The 27,240-nt window shown below is 42.2% G+C and overlaps 1 protein-coding gene across 5 annotated transcripts; it reads left to right on the top strand.

Moving 5' to 3' along the window:
- Positions 1–40: 40 nt before the first annotated feature.
- On the top strand, positions 41–26,806 carry mtrr (5-methyltetrahydrofolate-homocysteine methyltransferase reductase). Of its 5 annotated transcripts, XM_030079050.1 has the most exons (16): positions 124–263; positions 498–597; positions 890–1,034; positions 1,260–1,413; positions 1,824–1,941; positions 2,123–2,618; positions 2,787–2,900; positions 3,133–3,289; positions 3,512–3,600; positions 6,708–6,888; positions 10,848–10,890; positions 12,213–12,393; positions 13,641–13,759; positions 18,684–18,776; positions 22,516–22,704; positions 23,448–26,806. In XM_030079050.1, exons 2-16 carry the CDS (start codon positions 566–568, stop codon positions 23,590–23,592), a joined length of 2,256 nt encoding a protein of 751 aa, XP_029934910.1. In that variant the 5' UTR covers positions 124–263; positions 498–565; the 3' UTR covers positions 23,593–26,806. The 5 variants fall into 5 exon arrangements, with proteins under 5 accessions (XP_029934911.1, XP_029934910.1, XP_029934913.1 ...); XM_030079051.1 differs by lacking the exons at positions 124–263; positions 498–597 and adding an exon at positions 41–94; XM_030079053.1 differs by lacking the exon at positions 498–597.
- The last annotated feature ends 434 nt before the right edge of the window (positions 26,807–27,240 follow it).

Genomic DNA, 27,240 nt, shown 5'->3' with positions numbered 1-27,240 from the left:
CACTCTGCGCCTCTGATCTCGCGCGACTATCGCCGATAAAGAAATTCCATAAGGGAGACTGGAGTCGGTGACAAGATACAGCCGATCTGAGAAGGTACAACAATTATACTTTCACATAGCGCGTGTATTTGCATTTTCACTTGATTAATTATGCTCAATAGGTCAGTTAATTGGTTTTATCTATAACCAGTGTTGAAGCCTCGGGGATCAGCTGTTTGTAAACCAGTGCACACGTTGACTTGTCACAGCAGAGTTCCTCAGTGGTAATTGTCGTTTCTTTATTTGTAAAAGCATGCAAGCTTACTAATAAACATTTATATATTTGTATGAAGTGATTCAGTATGGGAGGTAACATGCCGGAGTCCACGTGCACTCATGTAAGCTGTGAACGTCAAAACTGACGCAATGTCCGGCTGCTTTGTGTTGTCAGTGTGGAGAGGGTTGAAAGTTGTTGTTATAAAGAGTGGTTTTCGGCCGCCTGTCTGTCACTTTGTAAGCCCGCAGTGTCCAGGTAAGACGCACAGGTCGGCTGCCTTAACCTCACCAGCTTGCTTCAGCTTCAGCTATGGCTTCATATTTTGGTTATATGCCTCGCAGGTTAGTTTGCACCCCATACTCTGACAGTATCTGTTACTGAGCTTACACACACACACACACACACACACACACACACACACACACACACACACACACACTTTGCTAAAATTTCTTAGTGTCTCAGTAATTGTGCATAAGTTGGGAAAATTTGTCTTGAACTCCACAAGCTTCAATCCACAGCTCATCTACCACACAGCCATTTACCTCACTGTAGACAAGTTGTCTAGGGGATCTGTGTGATTATGGCTTGCAAATGTGTGAATTTATTCTGTTGCATTCCTCCATTCTCCAGAATGCCCTGTGAAGTGAAGCCTCGGTTCTTGGTTCTGTATGGTTCTCAGAAGGGACAGGCCCAGTCCATAGCAGAGGGCATCGCTGAAGAGGCAGGGGAGCACGGGCTGCTCGCGGACCTTAGCTGCCTGGACCAGACAGAGAAGGTAGCCAGCACACTGTGGATTAAAATGATAAAAACTTGACTTATGGGAAAAAAAGCTATCTAAGACCCTCTTGTGAAGCTGCCATGCTGACACACAATAATATGCTAATAGCATCTTAATAAAGATGCTATCTGATCAGTGTGTATAATCTACATAATGTAGATTTTGTGTGAGTTATGAATTTTGGAAACATCACTTGCTGATTAATGATATCACTGGTTTCAGTACAATTTGGAGAGGGAGAACGCCCCGGTTGTGTTTATTGTGTCTACTACTGGAGACGGGGAGCCGCCAGACAATGCTCTCAAATTTGTAAAGAGAATCAAGAAGAAGACCCTCCCGTCTGATCATTATAAGCACCTTTGCTATGCACTTTTAGGTAAATTACAGCATGAAGGTTCTTTTTGCTAATGCAAGTGTAACATATTTCTTACTATGTTGGTCATCAGTCCATGAAACATACAAGGGGTGTGCCATAATGTATTACTCTGATGACAGTATATATGATGACAATATTCAACTTGTTGATGTAATGATATTATACCATTATGCACAGCAACATCAAACATGGCTGAAAGCTGAAAGCGCATATCCTCAAGAACATCTTTATTGCAGAAATACCCTTAAATATAGTGATATTTTAGGGCTGTATCACCCACCCCTGAAACAAACCTTACTTATAGAGCTCATTTGTTATGTGGATGATGTAGAGCACTTCTTAGTGTTTACTTTGTGAACAGCTGCTGATCTGAGAAATCTCAAACATCTGTTTTCCTCTCCACGCTCTAGCTTTAGGAGATACAAATTATGCAAATTTTTGCAACTGTGGGAAGACAATTGACTGTCGTCTCCAGGAACTCGGAGCCAAACAATTTTACGCCACAGGACATGCAGATGATGGTGTGGGGTAAGTTCTAAAACAGCCACAAGCATTGTCTGCAAGTTCAGTATAGTTCACAGATTTTCACCATTTCACCCTTTTAACTTACCTGCAAAGCTCTGTTTCTCTTGCTGAGATGTAACAAATGAGCGGTTTTGTCTGGCCTTCCTGTCTTTATCATCTTGTGGACTTTATTCTTTGTCTCTAGGCTGGAGCTAGTTGTGGACCCCTGGCTTGAAGGACTGTGGGAAGCAATCAAAGCAGCCTTATCAAACATGGCCTCTGATAGGGAAGGTCACCAGACGGATTTAGCGAGAGAATCTCCAGATTCACCCTCAGACGTCAAAATAAACCTCCTAAGTCTCACTGACAACCAAAAGAGTGACTCAGCTGGAGTATCTGTAGATACTGACTTTAAATCAGCATTTGCTGCTTCATCCTCAGCTTCTGTTACACAGACTACCATTTCTGACGCCAGAACGGCTCCTCCTGCAGAGAGTCCTGCGTTGGTCACCCAAACAGGTGGCACTGCCAGTCTTCCCACAATAGCAGCGAACACACAGACAGGGAATGCCGTTTCCCATGCTGTGCTGGAAGCATCACTGACATGCTCTCTGCCACAGCTTTCTGAATCCTCTCTCAATGTTCCCGCTCTTCCTCCTCCATTCCTCGATGTCTCACTTCAGGAGGAGAGCATAGAGGAGGTGAGGAATGCTGCTGCAGATGATGAAGGAAACACTCAGTTTCAGTCCCATAATCTGTCCAACCATGTCTATCTCTCCTCGTTTTTGAATAATTGGCCCCTATAAGTCTGGGTTATTACCTCACTCCTTTGTCCCCCATTTACAGGCCATATATCTTTTCTTTGTCAGATTAATGCACCATTGAATAAAGAGGGTCTCTGTGAAGTGGCCGTATCCAGGGCAGTTCAGCTGACCAGAGGAGATTCGGTGAAGACAGCTCTTCTGCTCGAGCTGGACATCTCCGTAAGCTTGACAATATAATGTTCATCGCTACCATTTTTCTAAATGATGACTCCTATAACAGCAGGCTCACAGTTAGCCTGCAGTGTGAATTGTGACTATCCTCAGCAATCCATCTGAGCCATGTCTTACATCTTGTTCCTTCCCGTTACCCAGTGGATTGCAGTCGGGAACAAATAACACTGAAAAGTGAGCTTTGTGCTTGTTATTTAGATATTCCTTGTTTCATTCTAAGGCCCATCCGACGATGACCTATCTGCCGGGAGATTCGTTTGATGTCCTCTGCCCAAATAGGGACACTGAGGTGGACGAGATGCTCCACAGATTGGGCCTCCAGGACCAGAGACACCACTGTGTCCATGTATCTCTACGCAAGGACACCAAGAAAAAAGGTAAGAAACAAATGCAACCAAGGGAAACTTCTAGTAATGATGTCCCAGTGTATTTGCTTTGAAAGGAACATTTTGCAAGAATGTTTTGGAATGCTAGAACATATAATATTTATTGCTGAAAAAATGGTCCACTGTATACCTGTTGTTTGCATTTTGTGAATAGTCTTAGGTTTATAACACTCATATTCATCGTGTTATGGTCATTTGGAAATGTGGTTTCAGGTGCCCAGGTGCCAGCCTATATTTCTCAGAATGGGACTCTGGAGTACCTGCTCACATGGTGTCTAGAGATCAGGAGTGTGCCTAAGAAGGTATTTGCCAGCTTTTCTATACAGCACAATAAAAACTACTGGCTTTGTAAATTGCCTCAGCAACTTTTTCCACATGGCGTCATATTCACTCTTGTGTTTAGGGAGAGTCAGAGGGAAGAATTCGTTTGAATGACATGCTTGCTTGAATTTGAGAATGCTTCCTTTATTTCTGCTGTCAGAGACTGGGGAGGGGTATAATGTATTTAATTGATTTACTTACTGATCAAGCGTAATGATAATAAAATGGTCTAAGGCAGCACTGTTTCAGGGCAGTGGAAGTGTTTCTGTCAGGACCCATGCCGAGTCACATGAGTCCAACCATAGTGTGTTTTAATGAGCTCAGGAGAGACTGAATTTGCCCAATTTGGGTCCTAGGGTGAAAAGAAGATTAAGCCTGCCTGGCCGTCTGTGGTAATGGAGATTCAAAGCCTCGTTTGGTGTATGGAAATGGCAAATAGCTGCAGTCTAGAGCTGCGCCTCCCTAATTGACAGCTGGGGATGCAGGAATTGTCCGCAGCTGCTAGCCGATTTAATTCCAGTTAAATTGATTTGTCTGCCATTTGCTTTGACAACTTTTCAACACTGCTGAACATATTATAGTAACAGTGCCATCTAATGATGGAGCTTGTTGGCTAATTTTTGTCTCACTGGGTGAGTAAACTTTACCACGTTTCCATTATGACCACTGTGCTAATTATTATTTATAGTAATTAGAATAATGATAAAAACAATAATAATAACAATAGAACTGATTGCTCAATTTTAAACCTCATTTAAGTTCCTTATTTGTTCAAAAAGTTAAAGCTCAGTCTATTTATATTATCATTTTAGAATGTAATCCATTTCAAAAGTGGCCTGTTTCCATTTCTGTTTCCATTTCCCATATAATTTCATTATTTGTTCAAAACTGTCCTGTTTCTAATTTCCACTTTCCAAGTTAAACTCATTATTTGTTTAGAATATTATGTCCGCCTCCTGGTTTTCATTTTCCAAGTTAAACTCATTATTTATTCAATACATTATATCCAAATCATAATGAAGAACATTAATTTCCTGCTGGCGTGAGCTGCATCAGTTGTTTAATATACAAAACAGAGGAGTGAATGACAACAGGCAGACAATTTGTTAATTGTGGAAAGTATGGCATCAATCTGATAACTCTTTATTTTAATGTTGTTTGTGTTTGTTTTTCTTTCTTTTTAGAAAAACGGTTAAAAACATAACAAAAGAAACATAAGAGTTAACTCATGCCGCAAATGCATATAAAGAGGTTGTCAAGGTAACCCCTTCTAGTTTTGATCATGCTGGAAGATGAAATTTGAGTTGCAAAATGCAGGGAATTATCTTCACGCTCAGAGGAGGTATTTTTTGTAGAGACTGGCCAAGTTTGAGATTTTATTTTAAATTATAATTGATGTATAAAAAAAAAAAAACTTTTTCTTCCCTAGCTTCAGCTAATGCCAGTTGAAGCTCTGAAGCCCCAGGGGCAAAGCAAAGTCTCTCAGTCTGATATGTTTTATATCAGCTAAACGTCTAGGGCCCAGGCAAGCAAGTACTGATTACTGACAAGATCTTATTTTGTCAGTGTGATAAATTATTATATTTAGTTTAAAAAATCATCTCAGAGAGAGAATTAGTCCTCCCCTGATACTGTGCCATAATTTTATTTTCCATTTTTGAATCCACTTTCCTTATTTGCTCTGTAGTCATATCCTAATTGTAACAACTACAGCCAGTTTCCCACACTGTTTCTGTAGGCATGTCCTGTTTTTGCAGGTCAAGCTTTCGCCCATACATTCACTGACTATATCACAACTCGGCATGAAGATATTATGTGAAAGCTGGAAGATTCTTGCCCAACACCTGTCTGTTTAATCCGAACCATTATCCTGTTTTACTGAAATAATTACAATGCCTGCAATTTTAAATCCCTATGATCCTGTGGAAAGCGAGAGACAATTATCTCCGCAGCTTAACAAACAACACATCCAATATGCATGAGAGAATGAAATACAGCAAGATATACTCAGCTCAGGCTGGCTCACCCAAGGCAAGACTGTTTATTTGTTCTGGCTGAGGCTATCCAGAGACTTTTATTTGACACTAACAAAGGTTAAACAGTGCCAGATCGAAAATGCAGAGGTGGGGGCTATTCAGCATGGATTGGAAGATGACAGTCATAATTTTGCCATTACAAGCTACAACAATGTGGCTTTAATCCTCACATACCTGCACTCAACTAGAAATAATCAGTTTGGCATGACAAAATATTTTAGTTCTGATTGCTACTGCAAACGAAATTTGCAGTGGTCGTCAGTAATTAGGTAAAATCTTTATGAAGAACTTCCTTTCAGTGATGTTTTCTGTACACTTGTTTTAATACTTTGATTTACATGCCTCATCCTACTAAAAATATACATAAATTCATGAAACTTAGAATAGTTGGAACAGCATGGTTTATACTTCCTGCTGAGACAAACATCTACATCTGTATATAAATGGATTGCATCGATTGTTTAAATGTGAATTAATAAGTTTAATACAAAATATTGTCTCCTGGCACTCTGCTATTTTCTCTGTAGAATAAAAAAACACTTAAATATGATTTGTAACATTTCAGCACAAAACAATTAGCAGTAAAGCATCCAGTTTTATGAGGATGGAGCTCTTTCAAGTGCATTGCATCTATCAAAGATGCCTGGGCGGGTTTCAAAACCTGGCACTTGGCAAAACCGAGTGGCACCGAGTCCAGACTTCCTGCAGCGAGGTGCTTAGTTAGCTTGAAATCTTACAAAGCACTTTTTCAGCACGCTGGGGTGGAGCAACATGAACGTTATTGATGATATGCCGTGTGTGCCATGGTGCACTGAAGTTTGCTTTGCAGTATGGTGTGAAAATGTGATAAATCTATTCATTACCTTTTCGTTTTACTGTTGTAAGGATGTTGTGAAGAACACAAAAAGCAGGAAAACGGTAACGTCAGTAGGAGACGAATGAGATCTTGAATTGTGAGAACAGCAGAAAAAGATATTTCTGGCTGTTAACTGAGGTTCAAAACAGGTATAAGTGACTCTACAAGTGACTCTCATTATATTTCTGTCTGGCAGGCATTTCTCAGAGCGCTGGTGGAGTGTACAGGAGACACCAAGCAGAAGAGGAGACTACAGGAGCTGTGCAGTAAACAAGGCGCTGCGGATTACAACCTCTATGTGAGAGACCCGAGCCTCAGTGTTTTGGAGCTGCTCACCGCTTTTCCGTCTTGCTCCCCTCCTCTCAGCCTGCTCTTAGGTCAGAATGCCACATTCTCTCTGTCAGTCAGCCCAAAAACATCTTGGTCACAGACCCTAATCACAATAAGAAGCAATGTGAGGGCTCAAACCACACTGAAGACCATCATATAATCCCTTTTTCGTGGTTAATTTAGTCTTTGAGTCACATTGTATTTGAATAGATTTTCCATTATGGAGTTATGCTTAGACTTTATCTGCTGCTCATTTCATTATCTGCTACTCAGTGAATTAGCAACACCTGAAAAACAATATAACATCCTGGTGCTGTGGGGAATGTATGCCTCCTAAAGTATTTTGGAAGTCATTATAGTGATAAAGCCTCTTGATTGGCACATGCTGCATACCATAGGCAAAGTTTTACATTTTTCATTGTTTTTGATTGTTTATTATTACTAGTATCATTATTATTTATAATCAGAATACATAGCTAATCTCATGAAGGCTCTCAAGCTGCCTGAGGCATGTAGGTGATTATAGTGATTGACATGGAATTGGATTTAAATGCCTTTTTCCTGTTAGATCAGCAAGCAAAAACTTTCAGTTTAATAACTGAGCCTATCAGTTCACTACACTTTTGAAATGACCTTGGTTTATTTCAAGTGCTCTTCAGGTATGTGCAAAAGGTTTCCAGGCACGTTTGTATGTCCAGTGTGTTTACATCCATTAGGGGTCACTATAGCCCCAGTAAAGCAAGGCTCCTGTGCTTGGTCTCCAAGCTTAATGTAATAGCACTTAATTACACGAAATGTTCCAACAGTGTACATCCTAGAGTTCCCCAAAGGAGAGAGACTGATTGGACTGTGTCACTTTTGGAGTTCCATATTGCCTCTATACAGTTTTTGTGTTTAATTCCTGTGAAAATGATGGCTTTATTTTAACTGCAAGTCAAAGAATATTTGCTCCATTTATTTATGATATTTCCCCACTAATGACATCGGCCATCTATACTATCTCTCCTCTGAACCAACTGTTGCTGGAAAAACAACATTTTCTATCAGCTCATTAGATAGCTGGCTGGTCATTCAGTATGGATCTAATAAGGTTTGACTGAAACCTACCAGACAGTGAAATTAGTTGGCCACAGCTTTACATACAAGTTGCGTTGTCCTCTAAAACAGCTGTGTCACAGCTCTTGGCCTACCCAATGTCAGTTATTTTTGGCCCACTTGCCAACCACAGCACCTTTTTCAGTAGTGAACTGATGCAGAAATTGGCAATCAGGGCGCTCATGCCCTAGTGAAAAATGCGGTGCTGGAGGCCCTTCAGGGCAACAGCTGTTGTGCGGGGGACAGGGGGCCATTCATTGCTTAGCGGCTTAGTTTCACAAGGACATGAGCACGCAGGGTCAGCCAGGAGCAGAGGTTAATGGTCAGCCCTGACTCAGTGTGGCACTGATAACGTACATTACTGCATTATTGCGGCGTCCTGCTTCATTAACCTGACTGAAGGGGAGGTGTTTGCTGATCAGAGCTTATGCTGTTATCCCCTAACTGTAAATAATGAGGAGATATGTGCCCATGTCCAGATGCCTTTGGCCATGTGCCGGCTGGGTATAAAAGTAGACGTCGGGCATAAATTGAGAAAGATACCCACTTCCTGGAGTCAGCTCCCTTGTTATATGGTCCATTGTTTCATATAGTGTACTGGCTGAAAAGTTGGGGGTCATAACACTAGGGAGCTCAATCCTGTGCATGGGCATTGTTTTCAATTTATTCTACCCGTGGGCTCAAATAATATTATACCATGGGAAGCTTGTGTGTGTGTGTGTGTTTTTTTTTTTTTTTTTTTTTTTTTCCAACTTGATTGTGACCTGTGGACGCAAACAAAGTGAGTGTCTATCCCGTGAGGCTGGGACTTATCAAGACCTCCTGGAAAACCTTGAAAGTTGTACGTTTTATACTCTTAAAGGAATAAAATGCCATCAAATACCACGGTTGTCCTTGGAGAATCAGAAGCCTCCAGATACATCACTCAGAAGTCACTTGCAATTTAGGCTGTTGGAAAAAAAAACTCCCAGTGAGAATTCTCTTTAATGCCTTAATGCTGACAACCTGCATAATTTCAGCTGTGGTCAAAGAAACTATCCATACATCTTAGGCAGTATAACTTTTATGTGCAACCCCATTGCTATATCATTTCTTCTCTTAAATTGTACCTCTGCATGCAAATTGCAGTGCAGTGCAGAGGGACTTTTGAGATAGAATAGATTACGTTCTTGTGCAGTTTGATCGATGATCCCCTGAAAATCATAATTATTCAAAAAAATAGTGGGAACCCTGGGACTGTATTGTTAGAAACAGAGACCAATCCTGTGCACGGGCATCCAGCACACTAAATGGCTTTTTTAAATACATTTTTTAAGCTTTATCCTTAAGCCATTTGTAGCGTGAAGGATCTGTGCGCTGAGCGGTTTAAAAGTGATATATCCTTTGTATCAACCAACACTATCATCATAGAGCAGTGATGTGACATGATGGATTGATTGTCCTCTGTTTCGGACACTTGCTGTCACTGTGTGATAGAAAGGCAGCAGTTCGGGTGTGGTGCAGCTGCAAAGACAGGTAGATGATATTGTTAACAGGCATGATACATCACTTGAAGGGGAGGTGTGTGAATTTGTACTGGGCACTGCAGCAAAGGATTGCAGGGTTTGTCATATGGTGCTAAGTTGTTTTTAAAGTAGTTGTGTCCCAAAAGATTTTGCCCTTGCGTGGGTTACAACAAAACATTGTTTTTATAAAATATTCATTTCCATTTAGTTGCAGTGTAGGCCAAATTATTTCTTAGGATTTATTTAGAAATAACATAAAATTAATTACACATACATACAAGCATAATGTTTATAATAGAAGTCTAACATTTACTGGCTGCCTTTTCTTATCACATTTTGAGCCTGGAACTTGTTTCTCAGAGTAAAGATCCCCCACACTCTAAATAAAGTTAGAGGGCTTACTTACACTATGCCTGAAGCTATTTTATAATTTTTTTTAAGGTTTTATTCTTGCATTTTCACCCTTTATTAGATAATGCAAAGCAGAGAGAGATGCATTTTAGACTGCTGGTTAAAAATGCAGTGTAATATCTGCTGGCTGTGCCTTTCCTCGCCAGGCGTATTCTTTTGTTAAAAATCCTCTTTCAGACTCAGTCTAAGTGCATCATGCATCACCATTTCGTTTAAAATTTTCAGCACAAAGAGATGGAACATCGGCTTCATATGTCAAAGCGGTAAGCTGTCTCCCTAACACCCTCAGCTGTTTAGATGTCCAAGAAAGCCAGAAAAAGGAGGGAAGAGCTCATTTAGTCCAGCTGTTTGTCTTTCCGAGGACTTACCAGAGAAAATGTGTTTTTGTCAAGGCTCAGCTGGTACATATGGCGCAGCTTTACTTTTTCAGGTTAATTTATCATTGGGATAATAATAACAAATGAAGTACATTGCGAGCACGTTGCAAAAAGTGATCCAATTCTCAATCACTCACTTGGCCTAGATTTAGCAGTGGTGGTCGTAGTGTAGCGAATGGCAAATCCTGTTGCTACGGGGGGGAAAAAGCAGAAGTTCTCTTCAGGTCTTACAACTTTTCCCAATTTTATTGAAGCCTCCTCACGGATGCAATATACGCTTATATCACCCAAAAGAGGGCACCTTCATGGCTGGCATTGAAATAAGGTCCGCATAAGCAATCTGTTTCCTACTGGCTCCACATCTGGACACTTGGGATTCCATAACCCTGAGTGTGTAATTTCATAAATATAGAAGTGTGTCCTAGAAACAAGACTGTAACCTGTGTGGGGGTTACTGAGGATAGATTGGTAGGTAGGACATCTCAATAGACCACGATGACTTCCACATTTTTTTTTTTTTTTTTTTTTTTTGTCAGTCTGTCTCCTCTCTGTCATTGATGTCTGACGCAACCAAATCTTACCGAGACAGGGTGACTGACACTTGTGCTTGTCTTTCAGAGCATTTGCCGAAACTGCAGCCCAGGCCTTACTCAGCAGCCAGGTAAGCTGACAAAAGTTGAGAGAGAATATAACTTCAGTTTTGTGCTGCATAAAGCCCTGTACACATTAATGGACTCCAGCCTTTAGCTTTAGTCCTGCTCATTTTGAATTGGCCCAAATGTTCCTCCTTATTTTGCTACCCTTAGCCAATTATTGATTCATTCTTACTATTAAGCCAGTGGCCATTAGCTTTGCTTCAAAGCTGATGTGGAGTAGCAGCATCTAAACCAATGTCAAAACTTCCCAACTTCCTCTCATTAGTCCATCACTTATCTGCGTGTGTGGGCGTTCATGTGTGCGGGGACATAGAGAGACAGAGAAAGAACAGAGGAGATGGTGGCTGCAGTTTATCAGATGGTGCAGAGACATTAGAGGCCTGCATTATTGATGCTGTGGTCAATAGAGGCCCCCAGTGGCCCACAGGAACCGGAGAGTGAAGGATGAGAGAGCGTGAGAGTGCTTTCTCTAGCACTGAAGACTTGGAGAGGAGAGCAGGGAGACTGAAGCAAGAGGCAGTTGTTTTAACTCGATGTAGTACATTCATCAAGGGCGGTACAATTAATCACAATATTATTAAGACAACGCAACGTGTACAAAGTGAAATGTCCAAATCACTGGAGCTGTGCTTTTTTGATAAAGGTAAAATATGTGATGACAAAATACCGTTATTAATGGAGCATTGTGGTTTGTTTGGTACGGTGCCAGCAAAAGTCACATCATCCTCATGATCATCATTTTAATGTTATCAGTGAAAATTATGCAAAACTTTTAATTCCCGCTGAAATCCTGAATCAGCACAATTGTAATATCTATCAAAATAATCACAACATGATGTTTTTTAATCATCATTCAGGCCAAGTTTAATCTGAAATGCAGCAGGATTCATTACATGGGCCTTAACTGTGCAGATTATGATTTAGTACTCATCATTTCTGTATTGGTTATCAGTGTTGAATCAGGTGCTTATGTATCTTTGTTACTTTGACAATCTGTTGTTGGACAGGGCTTTTTTTTTATATAAGGCTCAGTGTGAAGCTGTTGTTGTTGTGTCGTTGTCTAAGCAAGAGAATTTATCCTCCACAATTCTTCTGTCTCACTATACCCTTTTCTTTTCCCTTTGCTTCGCTCTGTATTTCACTCTATTTTCTACTTCATCTCTGGGTCTGTCTCCCTCTGTTTGTCACTCTGTCTGTCTGTATGCCTTACACACAAACACGCACACACACACACACACACACAAACACACACACACATTTTTTCCCCCTCTCTGTCTCTCTTTACCTTCCTCTCAACCTCTCTGTCTCTCACCTCCCCTCCCTGCAGCTCCAGTCTCAGGCTCCCAGGGAAGCTGCATTTTGTCTTCAATGTGGTAGAGTTCCCAGCATGCTCTGGGCGACCTGCGGGGAGGCAGGGCCTTTGCACTGGTTGGCTATCTGACCTCATCAATCCCATCCTGGTTTACCCTGGGAAGGCTGAGTCCTCCGGCAGCCAAGCTCTGCCAAAGGTAATGAGGATACTGGAACAGGCGGAACTGAATCTGAAATTTGCCAACTTGTGGACTTAATGCACCGCGTCTTGCTTTAATGTATTTCCAAACATTCAAATTTGTAAGTACAAGTGTTTCAGATGGTGTAAGACCCCCGCCACAGAGGATAAAATCATGTACCCCTGTTGGCGAGGCTGTAATCCAGCTAGAGTCTTCTCTCTGGTGTCTCTTATACTCGGCCCTCCTCCTAGTCTTCCCACTGTTTCAATAAAAAAAATGCCAAGAGCAGTGGACTGCCCGTTCTCCTTCAAAAATGAAAGTTAAAGAGGTACTTCAGCGCGAGAGAGGGAGAGTGTGAGCGAGGCGAAAATCATTAAAGTGCTGTGTCACCATCCCAGAGGTAGAGAGGCTGGAGAGGTCTGGACATTTGGGATTCGGTCCGCTTCCACTATACGCTAGAAAAGGGCACCAAACTACATGTTTAAAGTGGATGTACTATTTCTAATTATGTTTGCGCCGTTCAGTTACCCCTCTTAGACCCCCAAAGCCAACTGACCTCTCTAGTATTAGCATCACTCATTTTTACGTTAAAAAAGAGAGGCAGATGTTAATGGGGTCGAAACCTACTCAATTCTTGAACTAAACAAAGCACAGACAGCCCCGCACCGAATCAGCCACAAGTCCCGCCATTATCAATTAAATTACCAAGAGAGACTAGCTCTTGTGGCTTTAAATAAATTTACATCTTTTCTTTCATTGACCGTTGAATTAAGTGGGTAAAGAAAGATGTTAAACGATTCAAACGCAGCCCCTGTTGGCAGAGCCTGCGAGACAACCGTCTGCTGCTCACAGGACACTTGCTGCTCCTGCGCTTATTGATAAGCAAAGAGGAATTTATAGATTTTTTTTTTTTTTTGACCCATAATGCATTGAAAATGAATGGTGATTTGTTATTGTCAGAATCTCACAGGGGTGTACGGGAAGCCGCCTCAACTACTGGGTGATGCCAGGCATTTTTCCAACACTGAAAACTGGAAAAGGTCCAGAATTGGACTGTGCAGCTAAAAATAAATAAATAAATAAATAAAACAAAGTAACCCCGTTTGCCACAGACTCCATTGATTACAGCTTGTGGGTCTCAACATTAGTACGCTCCGGAATACTAAGCAGATCGATTAATTGATTGATTGGTATCAGGTGGCTTCTCACCATTTTTGTAATTGCTCTCATTAACGCGGATGCTTTCTCATGATCTCTGACTCTAGATCCATGTGAGTTTGCGACCCAACTGCACCTTCCGACCTCCCTCAGACCCCTCGGTGCCCTTCATAATGGTCGGGCCTGGCACAGGGGTCGCCCCGTTCATCGGCTTCCTCCAGCAAAGGTACAGCATGACAATATGACCCTGCACCTCACAATATGGAGCGTGATCTCATTTAGGGCACAACAGTATGATTAAAAAATATCATATTGCAGTTTTTTTGACAGATATGGCAATTTTGGTATGACTCTTTGATTTATTTGGAATTTGTGCATCATCACTTTCATTTTCACAGAAGATGATATTGATGATAAGATAAGATAAGATAAGATATTCCTTTATTAGTCCCACAGTGGGTAAATTTCATGTATTACAGCAGCAAAGTGGATAGCAAGATATGAAGCATAATTTACACTATAAACAGTATAAACAGATAATAAGTACCAAAAAGCAATATAAACATTATAAACAAGGAATGTAGAAAAATACTATATGAACAATTTAAACAATAGAAGATGATGTGATTTTTGCTGCTTTCTTATACTAAACAAACATGTTTTCCCAAGTTTGGAGAATATGATTTATAAGCCACCTAGGGCATCTCTGTAGCGCCACAGTACTTCATTTATTATTTTATTATTTTGCCCCACATTTCACCTTTTATCAAAATGTTGCAGCCCCAGTGATTTGGATGTTGCACTTGGCCATATTGCGATTTCAATAATGTTTTGATTAATTGTTCAGCCTTAATCTCAGTGTTTTGTTGTGGACTTGAATCAAACAGCACAATGGAACAAAGCAAATTTCTTAAACTCGCAACCAGCATATGGATAGGATGATACTCGAAATGAATGTAACGCGGCGTTTACAGACTGCTCATTATGCAGGATCACTTAATCCCTCTGCAAAGCCACACAGTGGACTAATGTGTCATTTTCCTTTAATGACCAACCAGCTCAATACGCGGTTCAGCCAGCGCCACACAATACGACACACAAGTGAGCCAGTTAAAAGTTCAAAGAAGCGTCACACAGCGGCCGTAAAGAAGTGCGGCGCTCTGCTTCAGACGCAGATTATTCCGGTCAAAATCCCAAATCCAGTAATGAATATTCACAAGGCTCAAGTGATGTTAAGTGCAGATCATCTATGCATATTGTGAGTAATCTGCACAGACAATTAAAGGAGACCTCATTTAAAGGCAAATAATAGTAGATGCTGTGCACATCGCGTCGGGGGGATAGTTAATCTGGTCAGGGCGCCCGCGATCACGTCACGGATTATTTCAGATGCGGCCCCTGTCTCGACAGGGATAAATCAGGCCCTCTGCAGTGCACACGTTTATGACTCAGTCTGTAATGAACAACCGCAAGTCAAATGAGAGCCTGGGGGGTTATTGATGTGATTGTAAAGAGTTCAGTAGGTGGTGGCCATATTGTTGATGTAAATCATTGATGGTAATTGCTGAGGAGGCGCAGCGGGGATATTGACTGTTTGCTCAACCTTATTTCTTCTTCGGCATTTCTTAACTTTGCCCACCTGTAAAACTCTGGATTTAGATCACGTTGGCAGCGGGTGGCAAATTGGAGCTTTTTGTTTCATTTTCCAAAGGCCCTGCAATGACGGCCGAGTCAAGATTGCAAGAAGATGTCACCGCGATTAAATGTGACGGGCGCTCCTCTCCCCGGGCTGACGCCTGCTTGGCGAAGCGGCCCGATAGCCGCCATTACTTGTCAGAAGGTGGCCTGAGCCTTTTTAGTCAGAGTGACACGTCTGACTCTTGGGTGGCTTTGTATAAATGAGGTTGTGTCCCAGTCAACTCTGGTTGTCTCTGAATCCCCCGGACGTCTGCTCTGTTGTGGCATGCGACGTCCGAGGCGATTGTGCTCAGAGGTGACACGGCGCACGGTAAAGTGATCGCGGCCGCGGAATTGTGTGCGGCGCACTCGGAGCCGGCTGCCCCGCGACGAGCGCGACAGAAGTTGATGAATGGTTATCTGGGGTGAGAGGTGCTTGTGCCTGTGGGACGCGAGAGCACTGACGATCGCTGACATTACGGGGGCTGACCCGGTCACACCACTCGCAGACACAGACTCCGCCAGATGATCAAGGTTGCGCCAGAGGGACGCTGCTCTGGTGTAAGGGACAGCGATACGGGCATATCATTCTTACTTTGATCCTCGCAGTGCTGCTCAAATATTGCTGTCTAAATCTAAGACACCATATTTCATACTGAAGTGTTTTCCAGGTGGCCTGTCCTTGTAGACCCGCTTGTCAGTGGAGGGAAATTATTCAGGCATTAATTTATTGCAGAATGCCTTGTTTCGGACTATAGCAACTGCAACCCTCAACAAACGTGTCCTTGAGAGAGTTCGGTGTTGCATGTGATGTTTTTTTTTTTCTTATTTTTTTTTGTTTTTATATATACTTTGTTTTTAATATTTTTTTTTTTGTTTTGCTTCTGAGAGGGCTCTTCACTGTTGGAGGATGAAGCCATGTGAAACAATCCATCAGCTCGCCTTGTCTCCTTGGCTGCTTCGTCTCCTCTCCTCTCCCCCCCTCCCTCCCCCTCTGTCTTCCTCTCCTGCCAGGTGTGCATTGTGCTGTAGGATTGTGAAAACCTGTCATGGTGCGCGGCATTGTGCGGCATCCAACTTGAGATTCCAAACAAAGCCCGTGCCGTTGATACCGCGCTCTGATAGGAGATAACAATCACCATTTTGTCAGCGGGACGCTATATCTGCCTGAAGGCCCGAGCCGGCTCCTGTTAGCAGCAAAACAACATGGGGACACTTCGATCCTCTCCCCTCCGCATCTTCCACCCCCACCACCCTCCTCTGTCAATCGATGGCTGTTTTCAAAAGTACTTTGTACGGGGTTGTACCAGTGGTAACAAGTGGAAGAAGAGAGCCTTGTAAAGGTCATAGCCTCACTTGGTGGTACCAGGAGATTTTAAGAAGACCCCAGGGTAGTCTGGTATTGATTACTGTGATCTCTGTAAGGATGAGTAATGGAGAATGAGATTTTCTAGGACCCATATGGGGTAAACATCTCTTTTTGGGCTTCAGCATAAAGAGTTAAAGGGATATTATTATTTTTTTTTTACCAGACCAAACAAGCTTCTAATTTGTTAAAACTTTTCACTGATTTACTTTGGCATGCCCTTAGGTATATTTTGAAAAATTCACATTGCTGTTTATGTGATTGTTTTGTGTGTGTGTGTGTGTGTGTGTGTGTGTGTGTGTGTGTGTGTGTGCAAACAAACATGAAGTTTCCATTTATCAGTCGAACCAGACAGCTGATTATAATTATAGTGCTTTGCTTGTCAGTGTGACCTTATATCCTGCTGAATACATTTTGAATTCATCATGTAGAATGTATATGGAAATAATCATCCTGCACTGTAAAGTCAGTGATTAAGCCTGGAGTTGTTGTCATATGCGAGGCTTTTTTCCTTTACTTTTTTTTTCTTTCTTTTTTTTTTTCTTTTGTTTTTGTTGCCTAGAAAGACTCTAAACGCCGCTCACACTGAGCTGCAAATAACGTTCCCACCACTGAACACAGACAGAAGATATGAGATAATTGCAATGTTTACCAAGTCTTCACCTCGGCTTCCATCGCCGTTTCCCCCACCCGCTGTTCATCTGAATGGTGCTGAAAGGCAACCGCCCCTGATTTCGACCCCAAATGGAGTGCGCTGCAGATGCTGCTCTCCCTCTGGGACGGCATTGCAGGCTGTTTTAGTGTGGGCATGTGATGTGATGTGATTTGTATTCAGGGAAAGCCGCTGGTGTGGTCTACTCAGAATGGAATCCAGGTTTTTCATATTGGTATTGATCCCTTTAGGGCAGCAGGCGGCGAGAGAAGAGAGACGAGCTCACTAAAATGAGTTTACTTGAGGCTGTTTGCAGATCAGAGGAATCTCGTCCAGGATGCTAATGGCTGGGATCTGAGCGTTCGGAGCAGCTCAGCTCAGCCCCCCCCCGACCGGACCCCTGTTCACCAACACAATGCTAAAACAAAACACAAAATTATTCTGCGAAGCGTTTCCATTAACTGGTCACCTTCTCGTTAAATTAAGCAGGGCAAGGCTTTGCTCTGTGTGTGGAGCAATTAGACTCCTGCACTCACTTTGTTTTCTGTCAATTTGTCAAACATAATGCGAATTATTTGTTTATGAACAGCTGTTTTTTTATGCACTGCGCAGCTCCATCAAGGGTGATAGTTGGCTGCCATTTTATTTCGGTGACAAAGGGGAATATGTGCCGGGGAAAAAAAAAAAAAAAAAGTGTGATCATTCTGTAGATGAATAGCAGAGGCTAGGGCACCTTATCCTCAGAGAGCAGCAGCGCAGCACAAAGGGCCTGGGCTCAATGTCTCTGTGTAGTAATCCCCAGCCCCTTGTCCTGGGCAGTCTCTTCAGCGCCCCTCTCTCTTCTCATCCCCCTCTCCCGCGCACCACATGGGAATAACGGATAATGCTTTGTTCTTTAGAGGGTCAGCTGACTGATGGCATCATGAAAGGTTGGGGGTCAACTGTTGTTATCAGGGGGAGAGCTGTCACCTTCGCAGCAGGTGTGCAGCACAGATAGCGGCAACCTCAGAGCTTTGTGCCATTATGCTGCCATTACTTGCAAAGGATTCTGGGAGCTTTGCCAAACTCACAGGCCACAGGAGGAATTGGTTTTGCAGCAGCGGTTTTGCACAAAGGCATCATCGGACATACACACACTAGCGTATAGACACACACACACGCACACACACACACACATGCAGACATTGGGCACAAGCTCTATATTCATTTTCAGCATGTGTATATAGTGATGTGGTGTGTCCTGTGGTTTGTGTATGATTTAATAATACGGAAAATGTCCTCTCGGCAGCACGCGCATGGCAGTCGTGGCGCCCGGTGTCCTGTCATTGCAGACAGTAGTTTATTGGCGTTCCCGCTCCTCTTCAACCTCATCTGCGAGGAAGGATGCTCTCCCCCGTCTGGTGTGGGTGTCTGTTGGTATTGATTGACCGCTGAGATCCTTTATTTGCCTTTCAGAGAGAAGGAGAGGCAGACGAACCCCGAGGCGGCGTTTGGCGAGACCTGGTTGTTCTTCGGTTGCCGCCACAAAGACAGAGACTACCTGTTTAGGTGAGTTGGATTTCGGCTTTCTTTTCGCGCTTTTGCTCTGTACATTCATAATCTACATGCACGCCTCAACCTGTTGTGATGCTGCTTTCCAAACCCCCCCCTCACAACCCACCCTCACCTTGGCAATGCTCATTCTAAATATTGATTCCCGTGACCTTGCATAATGAACATCTCTCAGTTAGGAGGGATAATAAGTTTTCCTCCCTTATTGTCCTGCATTGTCACAGCGGACACAATATTAATACGGAAACACTTGGTTCAAGGATGCAGGATTTATGGGAAGTACATGTTTATGCTAAAGCAATTTAGTCAAGGCTGGATGTTGCTTGTGCTGTATGAGTGATTAAATCGTCAGGGACAGCAGAGTCTTATGATGTTGGAAGGCAGTTGTGACTTGGGTTCGTGGCTTCATGTGGCGGCAACACTGTTCTTTCATACCTGGAGTTTTTTGGTTCAATGCTCAACACAAGCACGCAAATGTATTCTCGCCTTGAGCAAGTGGGCGATATTTAGATGCGGTTTCTTGTTAGGTGTTTTGTATTGTGTGTCTAGAGCAGCGGTTTTCAGCTGTTGGGTTTGTGGACCCACAGATATCATGCTTTTAACTAGCGTTTCCCACAGCGGCGTGTGAGACTAACCTCAGAGACAGAAGGGAATCCAGCAAGGTCCATAACATGCCCAGATGTAGTATGAGACTGAATATATTCACCTTTGTTTTGCTTATATTACATCAAGAAAACACTTTCTCTCCTCAGCAAAGGAGGAGCGGTTGGAACTAAATATTGTATTGTCCTCTTGTTGTTATTAGGCATATTAATGTATTATTGTTTTTAAAAAATCCCTTAATTAATTTGTTGTTGCTATTACAAAGACTTTTATTCCATTTGGCTTTAGATACTAATTGCAATTTCCTGTTATTTATTTATATATTTATTTTGTTTGTTTCAACAGTACACAAACATATTGTTTACTGAAGGTTTCTTTTTGCAAAATAAAATTGATTGACTCTTAGGTTAAGCCTATTTGTGGATTGTTTCCTAATTTCTAAAGGAAATGTGGACGGTGAGGTTAGACCACTGATCTAGAGATGTAAAAACACGGGAGAAATAACAATTGTATCGGTTGGTGGCATAATCATCTCTTTAATACGTTTCTTGTGATCATTATCTACCTTGTCGTATCATATTCTGACTTAATTTCCTGCCTTTATAAAGTGTTTTAGGACTTTTATTAACATGATAATGTCTTCTGTTGCATCATATTGTTACATGTTACCATGGAAAGCATTTTGCAGGCCGTTAAGTTGTACTGAACATTACAGTCTCTGAATTGATCTCTTGAGTTTTAATATAGAGGCGTCACCCAACTTCACCCCGTGAGTGCATCATTTATGTGTTCAGAGTTTCCTCGCGCTCAACTCACTCCCGACTAGATGCTAATTGATTGGCTCCCGCTAGAATCAACGGAAAGCATGCACTCAAGACCGGAACACCAATCAAGTTGTGTCGCAGGATTAAGCGGTGTGAATGGATTAGCATCCTTAATCACAAAAGAACAGATCACAGAGGTTCTTGTTTGTTCCCCTTTGTTTCCTCTATCCCTTGGTTAAATACCAACTCACAGTCAGGTAGCGGGCGTTGTTTGTGCACAGCATGGGTTTCTCTGATGTACACCCCTACAGTGTTGACCAAAGTGATTAAGTCGGTGTTTTATGAGTCAGCCGTGAGGAGTTGTGCTCAATTTAAATAGGTAACCAGAACTGGAAGAACACACCTGCAGCTGGAAGGCTCAACTGGGTTGATCTCTGTAGAATTTATCTCAGAGTAATGATATATGTCTGGTGTTTTTAGGGGATACAGAAACCTGCTTAGTGCAGTTTTTGCAGTTTTCACTGTCCCAGTGTTCTAAAAAATAAAGCTATAAAAATTTGAACGTGGATAAATATAGTATATCTGGATTTTGATCTCTAAATTCTGCAAGATCTTGAGATGAAGTGTGACCTGCCCTCCAATTTTGTTCTGAGTGTTTCCCCACCAAAACAAACATCGCCTGCCATCAGGGCCAATCAGCCCCTGCACTTACCATCCGTGTGAGAGGCTGATGTCAATCTGACCGACAGATCAAACCAGACGTTAAATTCTGCCTTCTCCCCTCTGCTGCACTCATCCTCTCCCTCTCTCAGACTTTCCGCCTATTTAAGGAATGACATTTCATGCTACAAGGGAAACGTGGCTGGAAAGGACTGCCGGGTTCTTGTTAGGGTCAAGGATATTGCCACTGGCTGTTTTCTGTATAAACACACCAGGGTGTCTGGGAGGTTTGGCCCGCAAACCCCCTCAGCTGCTGCGTTTCCAGGAAATCCAGCTACGATTTCTCAAGCACCAGTTGCTTCTGACAGGGCTGTCGATCTGCGATGAGACTCCGATTCAGATGTCGACCAAAACAAACAGACGTCTGATTCAACTGTCCTTTCCCTTGTAACTCTTGTTGTTGCTCTCACTTTCAAACAGACTGACTAATCAGAGAAGTCGGTCAGAAATATCAGACTTGTTGTAACGAGTCGTCTCTGCGTGCAGCGATTAGCGGGTGAACGCTGCAGCAGTGGCAACAATTCTGGGCATTTCACCTAAACAAAAGTGAGTGAACAAAGACAACAGAGCTGGTGTCTCCCTTTAGTATTCCTACCATGGTGTCTGTGTATTATTGAAAAATTCCTTGTTTTAGTTTGGTGGTTACTGCAAGACACAGACTCCCCAGGCGAGGACCTTCACCCATGATCTCTGAGCTGCGGCTCGTATGTGTGTGTAATGTGGCTGCGCCCGTGTGTGCTTTTGCTCACTCCAGCTGCTTAACTTTAAACAAGATGCTCTGAGCCACAGTAAACCTCACTGCCTCACTATCTTCCTCTCTGCTGCCCTACCTCCCCCCTTTCCAATACCACCACAAGCCCTGTAAAAACACTGAGGCAGGAGAAGCACTTGGCAAGCGAGAGCCCCAGCAGGGAGCGAGGTTACATCCAACTGCAAGGCTAGGAGGATTGATTGTAAAAAGATGCTTGTAACAGTGACTCGACCTTGCTTATGAAATCCATATTTTTTTTTTTCCGCACTTCTCTCGTGTTAAACAAGACAAATTGGTTAGCTGGTGCAGTTTTGCTTAGACCTTTTACCCATCAGTGCCCAGTTTTATCGAGCTTGACGAGTCTTTTATATTTGTTGTCCTTTTTTTAAGGAAATATTTCTGCAGTAATATACACTGTGAGGTGATTGAGGCTATCTTTAAAATTTTTAGGCGAGTGCTGGATGAGAAAGGATACACTTTCAATATGCAAAGCCGTTTGAAGACTTAAAAAAGGATTATTAACCCTGTAGTGAAACACAGAAAAAGTTAAGAAGGCAGCATTAAATAGCCTATTATAAAAAAGTTTGTACATCTGCTAGTTGTCTATGGGGGCCTGCCCTAAAACAAGAAATATCCCTGTATCTCTCAGTAAAATCATGCAGGGTGTTTTCATTATGCCGACAAATTTGGTTTCATATTCACTTTCAAATGATAATTTCCAAGACGTCCACGTCATCAAGAGAATTCCAACTCCTCTGTTTCTACTTTTGGGAAAAACTCGAGCAAACAGTCCATGATCACAGGAATAAGAAGAAATTTCTTGTGAGAAATTTGATTCATAAAGAACATTTCCTGAAGAGGATGTGACTCTACATGCTGTACCTTTTCCCTGTTCCAGAGAGGAGCTGGAGGGCTTTGTGTCCAGCGGTACCCTGAGCCACCTGAAGGTGTGTTTCTCCAGAGACAAACAGGAGGAAGAGACCACCTCCCCAGCAGCACCCAGATATGTCCAGCACAACCTGCTGCTTAACAGGCAACACATCACCGACATCCTGCTGAAAGAGAGCGGCTGCCTCTACGTCTGTGGGTAAGACCGACTTTGATGTTGTTGGCGGGATAACGGTAGCAATAACTTTATCCCTTTTTTATTTTAACCTTTACTCTGGGAAAGTTGCTCCACTAGAGCAGCTTGAGGTTTAGTGCCTCAAGAGCAAAATTTTGAGGGAGAGGAGAGCCTTTCTTAATACTCTCTCCTCCCGTGTTTTTCCAGCTGGGTCAGGGATTTGAACCAGTAAGTTTCCGGTCTCGAGCCCACCTGTCTAACCTCTAGGCTGCTGTTGCCTCAGCAGTGTGCAGCGCAGCTGAAGGCATGTTTTCAAGATTTATTGTGCATTAAAAAAAATTAGAATTAGACATTAGAAGAATTTGGCTTAAAAATATGAAATGTTTACTCAGTTTTACCCGTCATTTCATAGCATATTGACACCTGGCATACACCAACACATCTTAAAATAATTCAATATAAACATGAGAAACTATTGAAAGGCAGAGCAACTTAATGCATGCAAATAAAATGTGCTTTAACAAGACTGATGGTTCAGAGTAACATTTGCCTTCTGCAGAATCACAGAATAAGTTTTGACCGTTAGACTGACATAACTCGGCCTTGTACACTATAGCACAGTTACTTGGTGGAAGAACTCACCGGTTTTTCAAAACACTGGTTTGCCAGCGGCGCTCACACACACACATCTAGCACTGTCTGAGAAATGTTTTTATTGATGATATCAGCCTAGTTCCTCATCTCGTCCAAATTCTTTCCCTTTCCAGGGATGCAAAGAACATGGCTAAGGACGTGAACGATGCCCTGGTGGAGATGATCAGAGCCGAGCTTCAGCTGGACCAACTGGATGCCATGAAGAAACTGGCAGAGTTAAAAGAGGAGAAGCGCTACTTGCAGGACATCTGGGGGTGATGAGGGCCGAGGAGATAGCTGCACATTTCAGGAACCTACGAGCTCTTTCACACCTCAAAAACAGCGTGTTCAGCTGTAATGTCTAGAACCATAAAATTGTGGATGCTGAAGCCCAGAGGTAGTTTACACCACCTAATACGACCAAACTCAAATGGCATGTACCATACCTAGGGATGTCGGTTCACTACATCATCTTGGTCTGTGCTGTTTGAACAGAAATGACCTTGGTCGGGCCAATAGTGCTGCAGATTGGTCTGCAGCGTGAAAATGCTTTTAGTGTAGACAGCCCGCCTGCTTTCTGGGGGAAAAGCATTTACTTCAGTTCACGGTGATGCAGTGATTGTGACTAGAATGAAAGTGGGATATCACTCCACCATAAATGGCAACAGCATAACAATCTAGTTCTTTTAACAACACACATTTTGTCATTCATTGAAAATGTCTGTTTTTTCTTCCATCAATTATTTATATTGTAGTTAATACTAAACCAGCCTGTTGCCAGCTATGCACACATGGGTTTTTGAAGCCACCATCTTAACATAGACAAACCCAGTGGCACCATTTATTCAAAGAAAAAAGTCCTTGCATCATCGTTTTGATATATACAGACCTGTGCTGATATAGTACTTTATGTATCCTGATTACTGTTAATTAGCAAAATGCAATAATTCATGGGAAATGGCCATTTCAAAGGCCTATTTGATTATACCTGGGATCATTTTGAAACTACTCTAAATTTATTTACTATTTTAAATGTAAGCATTTGAGACGTTTTCAGCCAAATGATTTATGCCTTTGGCTGCTGCTATTTCCAAATGCCACTGGTCTCATTTAGTTTTTTAATGGTACTCAAATAAGAGATAACTCTCTCAAAATATGTCGGCATTATTCAGGTGACAGTTTACATTTGTGCATTGACAGGCTGTTTTCAGGTTCAGTTTTGAGGACGTGAACGTTTCCAAAAGGTCATTGGACAGTTAGCAGTGGTCTGGCCAGATCAGGTGGCCTTCAGTGTTAAAGAGATGCTTTGCATGTGCTGGGGGTGACGTATCATGTAAGTGTTATGCAAGTTTGTGGGGAATTTATTGTTTTGTGCCTTTCAGAATAACAGATTGGTGAATGGTGGCAGATGTGGTGCTCCTCGGTTTTAACATCTGCATGGGATGTGCATGGCTGGTCCATGAAACCAACCAGCATGTCTGTTGGACATTTCTGAACACCTGGAACAGAGGGTGGGATATCCTCTGTTGTGATGAATTAAGTACCAAGATTTTTTTTCTACCCCTGCTTACAGAGTGCTCCTCCCCTGTTTCACTGCACCGTGTAACTTTGAAGTGCGAGTCCAGGACTAAGGCAACTTAGTTTTCTCTGCTCGTACACAGCCAGGTGTTGCCGAAATGCTTCCTTGAGACAAGCTTGCCCCAGGTGGTCGCTGAGTCCTCTGGCACATGGAGTGATGTAACTGGCAGTAACAACAATTAAGCACTGAACACAATCAGTATCAGTTTCAAAAAGGTGTTAACATATCTACAGCGCCTGAAAGTACAATCGTCATCAGCACGGAGAACAGAAATGGTACGCTGTCAGGGCTCTGTGGCTGAAGGCGACTCTCTCCGAAGATGATGTGCAGTATTGACAGGCGGTGTTTTAGGCACAGTTGATGTCATCCGTTGATTTCACATCTTTAATGGCGAGCATCTGCAAATGAGCGAGGCACCTCTCATGATGGGGAGAGAGCACACATCCTTATCAGCTGAACTCAGACTGCAGATCTTCCGCTGGTCATCAGTGAAGTCTTCCTCAAGGGGAGTATAATCTTCAAAGTGAGCAAAGCCACCATGTTAGTTGTATTATCAGTTGGAGATTTTCAAATGGTTCAAGGTTTTTCCATATACACTTGGAATATTTTCTCCGGTGCAGCAACCACTGAATGCCAAACATTTGCATACCAGCATAGCAGCCATAGCATATAGCAGTCCAGTAGAAAGTGTAAAGTCATTCCCAGGTTGAACATAACGTGGTGACTGGACCAGAGATCAAGGGTGACACAGATGGGTGATGCAGAATCAAAAGGACACATATAACACTCTTCTGCATCTGCTTTCTTTCGTTAGCCAGAGATGGCCCTTTGAGATGGCACTGAGCGGCTTGGATTAAAGTTTTTGCACAACTTGAGTGAGGAACTTTCCAAAAAGACTCAAAGTGGACTGTAATTTCTGCACTGACATCGTCCAAGTGCCTGGCAGTGTTCAGTTGCTGGGGATGTGTACAGGTGTGTCTTCTAACAGCACAAACATTTTCTGCTAGAGCACAGATACAGCAGGACTGGGTGTCTGGGGAAAAGAGCATAGATAAGTAAATAGCATAAAAATGCCACATTATACCAAGATATTCGAGTGAGCATTGCATCAAGTTGCATGCATCACATGGTTTTCCCCATATATATGCAAATACCTCCATATTATGCCTCATCATATTTTGCATCACAGCTTTATAACAAGTACTCTTAATTATGAAACATCCAAATTGATTTTACTCAATTTAATTATAGTCTAAAAGTTTATTTAGTACAGAATAATGTTAAATTGAATCCATAAAACCATAAAGGCATGTTTAGCTGTACTTCAGCTGTGCTTATATCTAATGGAGTTATAGGCCTTCTATAAGTGTATTTAGAAATATGGAAAGTATGGATAGTAACATAATTGTACACGCAACATTTTACATACTAAAAGTATAATTTTCACCATAAAAAATATGCTATTTGAAGTGTCTCCCAAGTTCCTTCAGCATAAAGTCGTGCTGCACAGTCTTGGATTTTATGGATGCCACCATATTACAGGCTGAGGCGTGGCTCGGTAGCCAGGGATGGTTCCTCAAAACACAAAGCAGGTAGATCCTGTATGAAGAGCAGATCACTTGAGATCACTTGAGACTGATTGAAAACAGGGGACTTCAATTACCTCATTCACCTGTACTGAGATATGAGTGGTTGCAAGCAAAATGCCTCTGCCAAAATCTTTCTAACGTGGACATTTGGTTTTCTGTGAGGGTGAGAGTGGTAAAGGCACAGCGTAAAACATGACTAACAAGGGGAAAGAGACAGAAAATAAGCTACATATACACTCAGTGGCCACTTTATTAGGTGCCCCTGCACAATCTAATACTATCCAATGCAGCTGTTCTGCCATAAAGTTTACTTTTCTGCTGCCTATAATACTCAGGTTTTCTTTTAGTCACGGTAATAGAGGTGTTCATTCAATTCTATGTTTGGCATTGAGCTCATAGTTAGCGGTGCTGTTGTACTGAACTGCATTTTATTGAGAGCTTTTCCACTTTTCCCCCTCATGTATAGAAATAGGGATGACAAAAAATTAGAAACACCTCTCAATATAATGTAGTCTGATTTAAAACCTCTGCAAACTACAACCTCAATAATAATTAAAGAATTAAAAGGTAGAATTTATGGCAGAGCTGTTGCATTGAACTGCACTAGATTGTACAGGTGGACCTGATAAAGTGGCCATTGAGTGTGTAATCCAGCCAAAAGTACTCACTGTTGATAATATTATAAACTGTGTTTTGAAAATTGGGTACCCCTTAACAATGCGACTACCATTATAAAGGGTTTGTGAGTGGTGTATAATT

The sequence above is a fragment of the Myripristis murdjan genome, chromosome 20 (assembly GCF_902150065.1).
Source record: "Myripristis murdjan chromosome 20, fMyrMur1.1, whole genome shotgun sequence".
NCBI lineage: Eukaryota > Metazoa > Chordata > Actinopteri > Holocentriformes > Holocentridae > Myripristis > Myripristis murdjan.
This window is presented reverse-complemented; position numbering and strand designations above follow the sequence as displayed.

Excerpts from the sequence above, each read along its gene's own strand:
- mtrr (XM_030079050.1), top strand. The coding sequence starts at position 566 with ATGGCTTCATATTTTGGTTATATGCCTCGCAG. Across the intron at positions 598-889 it reads TTTGGTTATATGCCTCGCAG|AATGCCCTGTGAAGTGAAGC; the intron begins GTTAGTTTGCAC and ends TCCATTCTCCAG. Across the intron at positions 13,760-18,683 it reads ATCGGCTTCCTCCAGCAAAG|AGAGAAGGAGAGGCAGACGA; the intron begins GTACAGCATGAC and ends TTTGCCTTTCAG.